The 10264-nt window shown below is 38.7% G+C and overlaps 1 protein-coding gene across 3 annotated transcripts in view; it reads right to left on the minus strand.

The window, feature by feature from the left end:
- OXCT1 (3-oxoacid CoA-transferase 1) overlaps window positions 1-643 on the minus strand; it is a 139766-nt gene extending 139123 nt beyond the window's left edge. The window contains exon 1 of one of the 3 annotated variants that reach the window (XM_054487911.2): window positions 218-643. In XM_054487911.2, the coding sequence (XP_054343886.1) occupies window positions 218-295 (78 nt within the window). In that variant the 5' untranslated portion in view covers window positions 296-643. The remainder of the gene's footprint in view (window positions 1-217) is intronic. The other 2 variants (XM_054487912.2, XM_063664775.1) reach the window with 2 other exon arrangements.
- Window positions 644-10264: the final 9621 nt, after the last annotated feature.

The raw sequence follows: 10264 nt of genomic DNA on the forward strand, positions 1-10264 counted from the left end.
CAGGGAAGCGACTGCAGAACCAAGCAAAGGCGGTCATCCGAGGGGCCGGCGAGGCCAGGAACGCGTCGCGGCGTGTCCGTGACCAGGGCACCGCGCCACGGATGCCAGATCCCAGGCTGGAGAGAGCGGGTAGGGGCAGAGGAGAAAACGTAGGCACTACTCAGGGTTTGGTCCACGTTCTTCCTGCCCATGGCCTTCCTCTTATCCCGCACTTTACCTTGTACCAGGTTCCCCCAGATCCGCGGGCAGAGGCGCAGAGCCGAAGCCCGGAGGAGAGGAGTTTGAGAGCCGCCATCTTCGGGCGGTGAGGCAGGAGGCGGCTGCGGGCTGGAGCGCGCGTTTGAGCGTCGGTGCGCGCTGTCCCGGGCGCCGCCGAGTCACTGCGAAGGAAAACGGGGCGGGCTGGAGGCTCGACAGCGCGTCGATGACGTCCTCCCGGCCTTTCGAGGCGCACGCCACGGGCGCGCTGCTGGGTGCTGCTTTTAAAAGAAGTGAGGCTGGGCGGGGCCCCGGCGGGGAGAAGACGCTCTGCGCAGCAGGGGCGGATCGCGGGGAATTTCCTCTCAGCGCCGCAGGTGTCTGGGCGTGTGCAGATGTGTTGGCACGCACTTGCCGCTGCAGCCCCTCTGTTGGCCCTTTAGCTTCGATGGGGCGCTGGTGGCCGCCTCTCACTAGGTGGTGGATGAGTCTTGGCCTAGGGTTCAGGGCCCTCGGGCCGCGGGAGGATCTCCCGCCAAGCTTGTTGCTTTTCCAAGTCAGTGCCTGGCGCGTGTGTGGGTTGCATAGGGGCACCCCTCGAGGCCCCCTTCTCTTCTCCCGCCTGGACTGCGTTCACGTTTCTAACATTTCTCAGCCCCTGCTCCCCACACCTGGCCTTGGCTTACATAGAGTAAGTTTGTTGTGAGCACCTGCTTCGAACTGTCGGTCAAGAGGTATGAGCAACAAGGCTTGCAGAGGAACAAGATTAAGACTGGACCTCTGTGACCCGAGTTTAGCACACCTTTTCTTCCCCATCATCCAAGTTTGCGAATTTCAGGCTCTTTCTCACACTGGAGTCCCAGCAACCCCAGAGATTACTAAAGATGCAACCATAAAATTAGTATATTGCTTTAACCTTAGGCAAGTTAGATAACTTCCCTAAGCCTCAGTGTCCTCATCTGCAAATTAGGATTGCTTATAATACAACGTCATAACGTTTCTATGAGTTAATTCATGCAAAGTTTATGGCCTTATTATGAGGAGTCAAAAAATGTTAGGCAGTATTATAAGTTTATTCCATTGTAGCAGTTCATTGACATGGCACGTACATATTCTCCAAGCCTTGTCTTTTGACCAACTGCTTGAGGACATGAGCCAAGACTGATTTCTCCAGAACAGTCTTTGCACTTAGCAGAGTGGAAAGACCAAGTGGAAGCTCAATAGCATTTTATTTGATTAAGGCCTGACCAAGTTCTGAGAATGTGATGTTAGTTTTGAACCAAAGCAAAGCACACAAAAATTAAATGAGATCTTAGCTTCCTCATCAAATACAGTAAGGTAATGAACAGTCAAGATCCAGTTCAAAGTTTGTCCATAAAAGCATTTGCCCTTTCATGGTATTCTTTTAACTCTGACCTTTTTTTTCCTGTAAATATTATAATTTTAGTCAAAATCAGTTAAGGAGTAAGATACCAAGTTAGACTATTCAATTACACTGGAGAAATTAACTTATTACTGGTTGATATTTCAACACATTTTAAGAAGTTGGATTGGGGGGAAATTCAAGTACTATAACTAAAGTCCCATAACTAGTGATAATTTAGCATATAGCAGCTGTTGTACCTTTAACTTACACAATGTGAAAAAAACTAGCATTCCAATTGAGTCTGCTTTTCCACTTTTGCCCATTCCAATTGAGTCTGCTTTTCCACTTTTGCCCTTCCACAGGGCACATGAAATGGAAAAACTGCATTGGCAACTTTGCCGGTGGTCATATGACTGACTCTTGGCTGGTCTCACTTTGTTGCTCTTGGCTGAGGAAGACACATTTTAAATGTTGCATGCTATGTGACTAAGTCTCCTGAGAAAATCACCCTCATTACTGTATGGTCAAAACACACTGTACTGTATTTTTGATGACTGTGACTTCATTTTATAGTTTTTAAATAATGTGCAAGTCTCTTCAACTTGAATAAATTGGATTACAAATTACAAAAAAAGTTCATATGTGCTGATTTCCCTTCTAGTTACACAAAGGCACTTCAATTTTAATTGGTGTGCGAAATTTTACTTCTTTTAAATATCTGAACTTTTCTGAACTAGTAAGGATATTTCCCACTTGCTTTGAAAGGCAGTTTCTGGCAAATATGTTATATTCTGGAAACTTTTCTTTGTGGAATCTTACAGTTTACCTTCCACACTTTTAAAAACTGGGAGAATTGGATTCAAAGCCTTTAAACAAAAGGTCTCATTCCAGTCATGCAATGAGGAAAGATTTTTTTTGTTTGTTTTTTTGTATTTTTTTTTGTATTATGTTATGATACATATGTGTATGTGTGGGTGTGGGTGTGGGTGTACATACACAGAATCATGTGCTACATAAGATTTTGGTCAATAATGGACAGCATATATGATGGTGGTCCCATAAGATTATAATAACATATTTTACTGTAGCTTTTTTATGTTTAGAAATGTTTAGCCATGTGCAGTGGCCCACGCCTGCAATCCCAGCACTTTGGGTGGCCAAGGCAAGTGGATCACTTGAGCCCAGGAGTTCGAGACCAGCCTAGGCAACATTGTGAAACCCCGTCTCTACAAAAACAGACAAACAAAAAAATCAGCCGGTGTGGTGGAGCACACCTGTAGCCAGCTACTGGGGTGGGATGGGCAGTGGGGACTGAGTCAGCAGGATTGCTTGAGCCTGGGAGGCAGAGGTTGCAGTGAGCCAAGATTGCTCCTCTGCATGCCAAAGCAAGACTCTGTCTCAAAAAAAAAAAAGAAAGAACAGAAAAATTTAAATACACAAATAACTACCATTATGTTACAATTGCCTACTAAATATTGTACAGTAACATGCTGTACAAGTTTGTAGCCTAGGAGCATAAGCCATACCATATAGCCTAGGTATGTAGTAGGTTAGACCATCCAGGTTTATGTCGGTATATTCTATATTAGCACAATGACAGAATACCCTAGCATCTCTCTCAGAACCTGTCTTTGTCATTAAGCAAAGCATGACTGTGTGGCACCATTTTATCAGATAAATGCAGGTAATGTGTCAGAGTTTATTAGATTATAAATTATTCTCTGTTTTAAGGAGTTTCATTTTAATTCTCCTAAAATATGATGCATTAGCATCTCTCATTAGTGCAAGATAGGACATCCTGTTCTCACAGTTGATGGTGTACTCCCCAGGCTGATAATCAGGGACATCTGAAGACTTGTTTTTCAAATGTTGATTAACTGGTTTCACTAGAAATAGCAGTTTTTAAGTAGGTCATTTGAGTCACTTATAAAAGTGCACGCGTGCTTCATTTTATCACAATAGTCCTTTAATATATGGAGAACATAGTCCTTCAAACAATTTTCCTCTAGTAGGTTTGAAGAACATAAATCTGAAATTTCACATAAATCTGTAAATCTAAGTATTGTTTTATAATGCAAGTCACCCATTAATTTGCATATTTTGCAAGATTATTTTCATAGATCCTTTGAAGGAGTCCCTTGTATTAACTAGTGTGTATTCAGTATTTGTTCAATGATTAAAGAAAAAATAAATTGATTTTTTTAAAGTGTAGTTTTCTCAGAAAAAAAGTAAAATAAATGCATGAGATACTTGGAGAAGGCTTAAGGCCTGGAATGAAATCGAAAATTATGATAAGGTACTAAGGAAACCTAAAAGAGTAAAATGCACCAGAGTGATCTTGTATACATTCAAGACTGATCACCTTATTTCTGCTTAAAACCTGTCATTGGTTTTCCTCACTGCCTTTGAGATCCAAAGTTCATACTTAATAACATGACATAGAAGAGGATCATCTCTTCTGGTCTTCCTTTCCCCCACATGTCTGCTTTATATTTCAAACTATATGTGCCTCTTGATTTTTACACAGTGAATTTGCACAATCTCAGAATCAAGTGTTGACAGCAAAATAATAAAGAGCCGGAATTCTGTGGTTAGGCTGCTAGGGTTCAAGTCTCAGCTCTGCAGTCTCTAGCTATACGGCCTTCTGTGGTGCAGCAGTTAAGCAGGGCTTACAGAATATCAAGATGTAAGGTAATCTCTAGATCAATATTTGCATTATTCAGGTGTTAAAAGATTATACATTATTAATTATTTCCCAGATGCTACCTTAGTCCATTCTCGCTGCTACAACAAAATACCTTAGGCTGGGTAAGTTACAAAAAGAAATGTAATTTCTCACAGTTCTGGAGGCTGGAAAGTCCAAGATCAAGGCACCAGCATACTGAATATGTTAAATTAAATTAAATCTGGCCAAAAGCTGCTTCCATACTTTGAAATTCTGCATAGCAAACTGCACCTAAGTTAGTGTTTAAATAAACCTTACTTAAGAGTATATTCTTGTAACAAATAGCTGAGTCTCAGCTAATTACAGCAGCCAAGTTTCATCCAATCACATACTACCAACTAATAAGACCATGTCCACATAAGGCAAATGCCTCATTGCATTGTGCCCAAATAAGGCAAATGCTGGGCCATAATCAGTCAAGCTGTTTCTGTACCTCAATTCCTCTTTCTGCCTATAAATACTGCCTACTCACATTGCTGAGTGGGGCTTTCTGAACCTCTACTGGTTCAGAGTGCTGCCTGATTCATGAATTGTTCTTTGCTCAAATAAACTCTGCTAAAGTTAATTTGTCTAAAGTTTTTCTTTTAACAAGGGTCTGGTGAAAGCCTGTTCCTCATAGATTATACCTTCTCCGTGTCCTCACATAATGGAAGGGGCAGAAGGCACAAACAGTTCCTTTGTACCTCTTCCATAAGGGCACTAGTCACATTCATGAGCTCTCATGATTTAATCACCTCTGAAAAGCCCCATATCTTAATACTATCACATTGGCAATTAAGTGTCAACATACGAATTTGGGGAGGACACATTCAAACCATAGCAGATGCTTCCTATATTTTCATAAACTGAAAAACATAAGGCAAGATTCAAACCCTGGACCATATGTTATTAAAAGCTGCTATTTCTTTATACCTCCCTCTTTCTGAAATATCTTTGAATCTTACCCCAACTCTCCAGTTTCACTCATTCTGCACTACTTCAGGACCTCAATTTCAGTTTCTCACATCTGAATTATTTCAGTTTCTTTCTGAATGAATTTCCATTCTCCCTCAGTTTAAACATACTTAAAATTATTATTTCAAATACAGGATCTGGTCTTCTCACACCTTTTTCTAAAATATTTCAAGAAATCCTCAAAGGCTACAAGTGAGGTCCAACATTCAATTATAGCCAAGGTTTTGTTTAATCTAGCCTCAACAAACCATGTGGCCTTAAGGGCTCTGCAGAGGTACTTCAGGGGCTATGCAAACATTATATTTTGAAATTAAATTTTAGATTACATTTTTACTATTCTATCAACACTAACAAAAAAGGAGCATGCACACTCAATTGTGATCTATCTTTGACTTAAAAGTATTAAAAATTACCAGATTGTGGCTGGGCATGGTGGCTCACACCTGTAATCCCAGCACATTGGGAAGCAAAGGCAGGCAGATCACCTGAGGTTAGGAGTTCCAGACCAGCCTGGCCAACATGGTGAAACTCCATCTCTACTAAAAATAAAAAATTAGCCTGGCGTATGGCACATGTACTCCAAGCTACTCTGGAGGCTGAGGCAGAAGAATCACTTGAGCCTGGGAGATGGAGGTTGCAGTGAGCTGAGATCACACCATGTACTCCAGCCTGGGTGACAGAGGGAGATTCCATCTCAAAAAAAAACAAACAAACAAAAAAAACAGACCAGATTGTGCAGTTGGAAGACAAACCTTAGATTAAAGGTTCCTCATCATCGAATTTCCTATATTTGAATATATAAAATATGTCATTGATAAAGAAGTTTGTAGCTCTGTATTTGTCTTTTTATCATTTAGACCTCTGCATTTTGACTCACTTAAATTTATATAAATATATAATACTTTGAGGCTCTGGTCAGAGACATGTACTGCCTAGAATTATTTCTTATCACAGCATAGTAGGTGTTCAAAAAGAGCATATAAAACACTTCATAATAATATTATACTATAAATAGTTTTAGAGATTATTTTCCATTTTGGCTACATCTTGTCTGACATTTACATATGTGAACAAGAGGTAATTGACATTAGTAGTTATTGACCACTGAAGCAAACATTTCCTGCTACTTTTCTTTCAAGCTTCTGATCTACTTTAATTGAAGCATATACTGAAATTCTGGGACAAGCTGCAGTGTGAATCAGAACTTTCTTATTATTGTGCAGCCAAACAGAAATAAAATAAGCAAAGTATCAGATATAACTCCATGGTTGCAATTTTTTAGGTTCTCTGAAGAGCTTTATTATTCTCATTTTTTCCACATATAACAGGAAAATATTTCACAGTTAAAATGATAAAATGCATTTAAACTGTAAAGTACCACTTTTACACATTGTATATGTTGGGTTCTAAATACAATTTTATTTGAAAGGGTGACTCATATTAAATATGTTTGAAAATTATGGCTTTAGCTAAATTGGACTACTTTCTGCTCCCTGCACATACCAAGCACCTTCTGACAGGGAGCCTTTGCTAAAGCCTTTTTATTCTGTGCCAGCTGAGCAAACTCCTACTCCTCTTTCAAGACTCAGATCAAATGTCACTCCTCTGTGTACCTTGACTGTTCACACTCCGAATTCCACCTCTTAAAAAACTATGTTCTTTTACTTTGTGCTCTCAGGGCCCTTGGTCACCTGGATTATGAGCTTATCAAGTTTTGTTCATTTTTGTATCCATAGTGTCCTAGGATTTCTTTTAAGCATAGAGCAGTTCAACAAATACCAGTTGTGTTGACTTGACTTGGGTAGCCCTTTTTTGCTGCCTTAATACAAGCCATGAACTTAACCTGTGTCTCTCAGCTCAGCTCTTTAGATTGAATACTTTCTTTATAATCATGATGTGATAGTGTAATTATTTACATTTTCATTCTCTTTTACAGCTTACTTTGTGCTCACCATCATCTGTTGGCCTTTCTTCTCTAACACAGTTCCTGTATCCAGCCTCATGCTCTGCTGTGCCTGTAACTGTCTTCTCCCCACAGATAACCTGCCACTGAAGTACATGAAGAAAATAGTCAAATAGTGAGTTACAAATTGTACTTCCCTCTTTCAAATGGTCCCTGTTTGTCTCATTATTATTTTCTTCCCTTCTTGCGAATATTCCATTTGGTTAAATCTTTTTCACAATAAAGTAACCCAAACCAAGTATGATATTTTGGCTACATGATACCACTGTTTATGTTCCCAGACAACCAGTAACACCTGCAATAATACATTTCAAAAAAAATACTGCCAAGAGATTGTGACACCCTGGCTCAGTAGAATACATCAGGGTCACTTATAAATATCCAACCACAGAGAAATGATTCATTACATTGTAGTGCATCATCTTGAAAAACTATTATACCACTATTAAAAAGTACAAATTTTAAATTATATGTGGAAACGGTTAGGATAAGTGTAAAAGTCAGAATTCAAATTGTATTATATAAGGATTACAACCATGTATTATATATTTTTGCAAAATAAATGAAAAGACCATCTAAAAGTGACGAAAAAAATCAATATGATGAGGGCAAGAATTTAGGTACTTTTATTTAAACTGTTGTACAGCTTTTATTTAACTTTTAAAAGCACTAGACATATAGTTTTAGTATGAGAGTTCTAAATATACATGTCAGATGTATATTTGGTTGCTTGAAAGAGGTATTTGCACACCAATGTTCATTGCACTATTCACAATAGTCAAAATGTGGAAACAACCTAAATGTTGATAAATGGATGAATAGATAAAGAAAATGTGGTGTATACATACAACGGAATACTGTTTAGCCTTAAAACAGAAGAAAATCTTGCCATGTGTGACATGGATGAACATTGAGGATATTATGCTAATTGAAATAAGCTAGTCACAGAGGAACAAATACTGTATGATTCCAACAACGAGGTATCCAGGAGTTCTAGTCAAACTCCTAGAAACAGAGCAGAATGGTGGCTGCCAGGGGCTATAGGGAGGAGGAACTCGGGAGTTCCTATACAGATTTCAGTTACAGAAAGTGAGTAAGTTCTAGAGACCTATACAGCACTATGCCTGTAGTTAGTAATACTGTATGGTATAGTTAAAAACATGTTAAGAGGGTAGATCCCATGTTTAGTGTTCTTACCACAATAATATATATATTGTTTGGTTGCCAACTTTTGCCTTCTCTAGTCTGTACCTGTGAACCCAGGGGAATGTTTCAGGATAATAGATGCTGTGTTTCACATCACTTACTAATATTTCCTTTGGCTGCCAATTCAGAAAATGGAATAACAGGATAATCTTTCAATATGCACTTCTCTATAGGTGAATGAGGGTGGTAGCCCTCAGTGAAATAAAGCCATTAAGTTGGAAAACCAAAGAATCAACAATATAGAAATCCCTCCACACTTGTAAATCATTAATGAACATTAACCAGTTACTAGTGGCTTTGAGCTGTGACTTGAAACACTGCTACTCTCTAGCTAGATCTATATTTGTGGGTTTTCTATCTATCTCAGATTTACTCTCCAGTCATTTGTTGATGTCTAGGAAAAACCTCCCAAGTGTTAAAATGATAAAACTGATTATTTCACTGGCTAGTCCTAAAACATAATCAGTACAAAAGTATTGAACTGCTATTCACTGGAATGCAGCCAGGAAAGTACTGGGAGAAAGGAAGTGCTATGGTCTGAATGTTTATGTTTCCCTTTCAAAATTCACATGTTAAAATCTTCACCCCTAAAGCAATGGTGTTAGGAAATGGGGCCTTTGAAGGTGATTAGATCATGGGAGTGGAGTTCTCATGAATGGGATCAGTGCCTTTATCTGTGTCTTTATCACCAAATCTGCTGGTGCCTTGATCTTGGGCTCCCCAGCCTCCAAAATTGTGAGAAATAAAATTGCTGCTGTTCATAACAGCAAACTACTGAGTTTATGGTATTTTATTACAGTAACCAAAACAAACTAAGATAACAAGGGTCACAGAATTTGTAATGAACTTTTAATGACCAGATGTGGAAAAAAGGCAAAGCAAATTTTAACAGCACTCAGACTTCATTCGCGTTTTCAGTAATAAACTTGGACGAAAAATTGGTTTTATGTCAATATCTTATGACAATTATTAATCTTCACTATTTTTATTCTCAGCACATTTTAGAGCAGTGATGTAAAAACTTTTGTTTGTGTCATCAATGTAAATGTATGTAGAAGTTGTATCCTACACGTACATATATATGTGTAAAGTATGTATATGTTTATTTTTTATAAATTAAATACATTTACTACAGTACATTTTAAACACAATTTTGAAAGATTAGTTAAAAACAAATATAAACAGACCTTTTTATATTTTTTTCCAGTGTGCCTATGGGTTTTCCTGAGTACTTCCTACAGGGTATGCAGTCCACTCTGAAGATCACAGCCTAGTACCATAAGTATGCGGTGAATATCTTAAAGACAATAAAGCTCTATCCACAGAATTCTGAGGATGGAGCTGATGCTGGAAAATCAGTATTCTCTTAGGCAATGTTACATCATCTCCTTATAACTATGCTACATGCTCTCAGTATTATTTATATCATTTTTCCTTCCCTTCCACCCAGCAGTCTCATTTCAAGGGATTTAAACTAACACAAATATATATGGACAAGGTTATGCATCACAGCAATTTTTAAAACAGCAACAAAAATAATAGCAATATGGTTAAATGAGTCAATCATGTATTGGTCTATAAAAGGATGCTATATCATTAGTCTATAGACTAATTGGGCTACAGACTAACCATTAAATGCTTTCCTTCATGTGGCACTATACTAAGTGTTAGGAATTCAATTGTGAATAAGACAACAGACAAGGTCCCAGATCTCCGGGAGTTTATGTCTTATGAAGAGATGAAGACTGAACAAGGATACACGTATTCTTATGCAGGGTATTGTCAATGAGAGATACAGAGTGTTAAGAATCTGTGTGACAGGCTGACGCAAGTTGAGGAGGGGTGGTCAAGG

This window comes from Pongo pygmaeus, chromosome 4, assembly GCF_028885625.2.
Source record: "Pongo pygmaeus isolate AG05252 chromosome 4, NHGRI_mPonPyg2-v2.0_pri, whole genome shotgun sequence".
In the NCBI taxonomy this organism is placed as follows: domain Eukaryota; kingdom Metazoa; phylum Chordata; class Mammalia; order Primates; family Hominidae; genus Pongo; species Pongo pygmaeus.